The following is a 4,103-nucleotide window of genomic DNA, read 5'->3' on the forward strand; positions in this document are numbered from 1 at the left end:
TCCAAGCTGTCGCTGTCAAATCCATCATTATTTACAATACGATGGCTTCCTGACTGTCTAGTATAACAAGTTTTCTCGGCTCCGACGAGTGACGGGCGATGACGGCAGGCACGGTTGACTGCTTTAGTCGTCGTTGGATGGTCTATGAATATGGGAGTAATTTTTATCATGTCTGATATTCGATGAACTGTCATGATTGAAGATGGATATATCAAAAGTTTCTTGAAAAAAAGTATGTACATCAAGTAAAATATTATTGATCACGAAAAAGGTCAAGATACCGGGATGTAGCACACATATATGAGGAGAGGGAGTAAGCTTGTATGTAAAGAACCAACTTTTATATTTAATCACCACACACTGTATTATACTAGTTGTAGTCTTGTAAAATAAACACTCTTACCAGAAAATAAGATACAAGCCATGGAAGATGCTTTAAAGTAGTGCGTCAAGGACATTCACACAGCCCAATTAGACAAACCAAATTCATGACACACCAGTAAATACATAGAGATCAAGCTGGTATGTGCTTCTGCTTTCAAGATGTATTGTCACTTGATTCATGTCGATATGACATGACTAAGTTGCCAGTAAGGCAATAACTTGTCCAAGAATATCGAATGCGGCCTGTGGGTGGTTTCGCGTTAGTTGAGCAAACCCCTCGCTGTTTATGATTTCTTGTAATCTCTTGCTGTTTCTTGTCATATACCTGAGACAACAATCCTTGAGCTGCTGACAATGGTATTGCTCTGCAAGATCCAAGGTGAAACCCACCGTGTTGATATCCAGCGCCTTGCTCAGCCTGCTCTCGCATATCAGCTTTAGCCTTTCCATTGCGTAACGATCGGCCGCGATAAGCAAATGTTGCGCCATGTTTGTGGTCTCCTCCGTTGTCTCGTCCATAGACTCCGGCAGACGATCATTGTACACGTAATGCAGCAGGATCTCGAAAACCTTGGCATCCACGTCCTCGATGCGGATGCTGCTTTCTCTGCTCTCCATCATGGCGCCGCACAGCTGGGCTCGGAAGACGGGCGATCGCGCAGCGAGCACGCACGCGTGCACCTTGAATCTCTTGAACCAACCAATCTTGACGGTCAGGTCCGCCTTGAGCCCGCTGTCTAGAAGATTAGCCAGATCTTTGCTTAGGTCTGCGGGCGGCACGATGACGCCGTCGTTATCATCGCCCTCCTGTCGGTCGTCCATCAGTCTTGGGACCTCGACGGTGCACTTGATCACTAGGCAGCCATCGTCGAGGCACCCGGACAAATCGGCTTTACTCACAAAATTGCTCCTACCCCAGGCCGAATTTGTGGATGAGAACTTCTGGGATCCGCTTTGGTATATGTGCTTTTCCCCTGTCGCCGGCGCAGCGGGGTCCTGGAGACAGAAGGAATAGCAGACCGTGATCTCATCCTCGCCGGCGTTCACCAGCTTAAGGAAAATCGAACTGAACTGATCGTCGACGACCCTAGCGTCGCCGTTCGGGTAGTACAGGATAGCCCAGTCGTGGTCAGCAACGCGGAAAGTGTCGGAAGTGAGCGTAATCTTGCCCGTGATCGTGGAGTGGCCGATGACCTTGAACAGGTGCTCGCCGGCGTGAATTACCACCGCCGAGGAGGACTTGGTAACCATGGCGGCCGGCCGGCGGACTTGTAGCGTAGAGGTTTCGAGAAACAAAATCGATCTAAACGAATCGATGGGCAGGCACAGAGCCACGTACGTACAACGAATCGAAGTTTTTAACTGCGCCCATATTTATCGGAGATTTACCCGGATACTAGTACTACTTGATTGGCATGGGTGTGTTTCTGGCGCCGGTCTCCTTGGTAATCACAAACGTGAGGGCAACAGAACGGGCCAAGGGGGACAGACATGTTTCCTCGAAACAGGTTTTCGCCCCGCTTTATAAATAAAGCAACAACCAACACAATACACTTATTATGGATTGAAACGAGACATCAAGAGGTTCCCGGCAAAAGCGAGACATCAAGAGGTTCCCTCTGGTTAGGGTTTTTTTTGCTCTCAGAGGCGATTTCCGCCGCCGTTGAGATCGACCTTGTTCCCTCCCGCCGATCGGTCCGCGAGGCGCGGCTGGGGCTCCAGTCCCTGTCGCCCTTCTCCTGGAAGATTGGCTCGGGTTAGGGCACCTCCGGAGGTTTGGAAGCCCGACGATTCACATCTGCGGGCTAGGGTTTGACACATGGCGGCGAAGACGGGACATGGATCCTCATCAGCGTCGGAGATAGAGAAGATGATGGCGGAGCTTGGGCTGCGCGAGGATGACATGGATGACGTCGTGGTCGATGAGGGATCGATTCCTCAGGACGCGGCTAGATGGATGGCGGTGGCTAGGGTTCATATTGATAAACCCTGTTGGAAATATGCCCTAGAGGCAATAATAAAATGGCTATTATTATATTTCCTTGTTCATGATAATTGTCTATTGTTCATGCTATAATTGTGTTATCCGGAAATCGTAATACATGTTTGAATACATAGACCACAACATGTCCCTAGTGAGCCTCTAGTTGACTAGCTCGTTGATCAATAGATGGTTACGGTTTCCTGACCATAGACATTGGATGTCATTGATAACGGGATCACATCATTAGGAGAATGATGTGATGGACAAGACCCAATCCTAAGCATAGCACAAGATCGTGTAGTTCGTCTGCTAAAGCTTTTCTAATGTCAAGTATCTTTTCCTTAGACCATGAGATTGTGCAACTCCCGGATACTGTAGGAATGCTTTGGGTGTGGCAAACGTCACAACGTAACTGGGTGGCTATAAATGTGCACTACGGGTATCTTCGAAAGTGTCTGTTGGGTTGGCACGAATCGAGACTGGGATTTGTCACTCCGTATGACAGAGAGGTATCTCTGGGCCCACTCGGTAATGCATCATCATAATGAGCTCAATGTGTCTAAGCAGTTAGTCACGGGATCATGCATTACGGAACGAGTAAAGTGACTTGCCGGTAACGAGATTGAATGAGGTATTGGGATACCGACGATCGAATCTCGGGCAAGTAACGTACCGATTGACAAAGGGAATTGTATACGGGATCGATTGAATCCTCGACATTGTGGTTCATCCGATGAGATCATTGTGGAACATGTGGCAGCCAACATGGGTATCCAGATCCCGCTGTTGGTTATTGGCCGGAGAGATGTCTCCGTCATGTCTGCATGATCCCCGAACCCGTAGGGTCTACACACTTAAGGTTCGATGACGCTAGGGTTATAGGGAAATTTTGTACGTGGTTACCGAATGTTGTTCGGAGTCCCGGATAAGATCCCGGACAACACGAGGAGTTCCGGAATGGTCCGGAGGTGAAGATTTATATATGGGAAGTCATCATACGGTCATCGGAAGTATTCGGGGGTTTGCCGGTATTGTACCGGGACCACCGAAGGGGTTCCGGGGGTCCACCGGGAGGGTCCACCTGCCCCGGAGGGCCCTATGGGCTGAATATGGAGGGGAATCCGCCCCTAGGTGGGCTGGGCGCCAAAACCCCCTAGGGCCCATGCGCCTAGGGTTTGGGGGAAACCCTGAAGGGGGCGCCCCCTTGGCTTGGGGGGCAAGCCTTCCCCCTTGGCCGCCGCCCCCCCTCTAGATCCATCTGGAGGGGGCCGGCCCCCCTCTCCCATGCCCCTATAAATAGAGGGGAGGTGGGAGGGCAGCCGCACCACATCCAAGGCGCAACCCTCCCCCTCTCCAACACCTCCTCCTCCTTCCGCGGTGCTTGGCGAAGCCCTGCCGGAGTACCACGCTGCTCCAACACCACCACGCCGTCGTGCTGCTGCTGGAGTTGTCTTCCCAACCTCTCCCTCTCTCCTTGCTGGATCAAGGCGTGGGAGACGTCACCGGGCTGCACGTGTGTTGAACGCGGAGGCGCCGTTGTTCGGCGCTTAAATCGAAATCAACCGCGATCTGAATTGCTACGAGTACGGCTCCTTCATCCGCGTTCTTCTAACGCTTCCGCATCGCGATCTTCAAGGGTATGAAGATGCACTCCCCTCTTGATACGTCTCCAACGTATCTATAATTTTTGATTGCTCCATGCTATATTATCTTCTGTTTTGGACATTATTGGGCT

The 4,103-nt window shown here is 50.6% G+C and overlaps 1 protein-coding gene across 1 annotated transcript; it reads right to left on the reverse strand.

Moving 5' to 3' along the window:
- Positions 1-375: 375 nt before the first annotated feature.
- Positions 376-1,761, reverse strand: LOC123141153 (BTB/POZ and MATH domain-containing protein 2-like). Its single transcript, XM_044560374.1, has one exon. The coding sequence runs from the start codon at positions 1,633-1,635 to the stop codon at positions 580-582; it is 1,056 nt and encodes a 351-aa protein (XP_044416309.1). The 5' UTR covers positions 1,636-1,761; the 3' UTR covers positions 376-579.
- Between the last annotated feature and the right edge of the window lie 2,342 nt (positions 1,762-4,103).

This window comes from Triticum aestivum, chromosome 6D, assembly GCF_018294505.1.
Source record: "Triticum aestivum cultivar Chinese Spring chromosome 6D, IWGSC CS RefSeq v2.1, whole genome shotgun sequence".
Lineage (NCBI taxonomy): Eukaryota > Viridiplantae > Streptophyta > Magnoliopsida > Poales > Poaceae > Triticum > Triticum aestivum.

Bases quoted from the DNA above. Each gene is read 5' to 3' on its own strand.
- LOC123141153 (XM_044560374.1), bottom strand. From the start codon at position 1,635: ATGGTTACCAAGTCCTCCTCGGCGGTGGTAATTCACGCCGGCGAGCAC.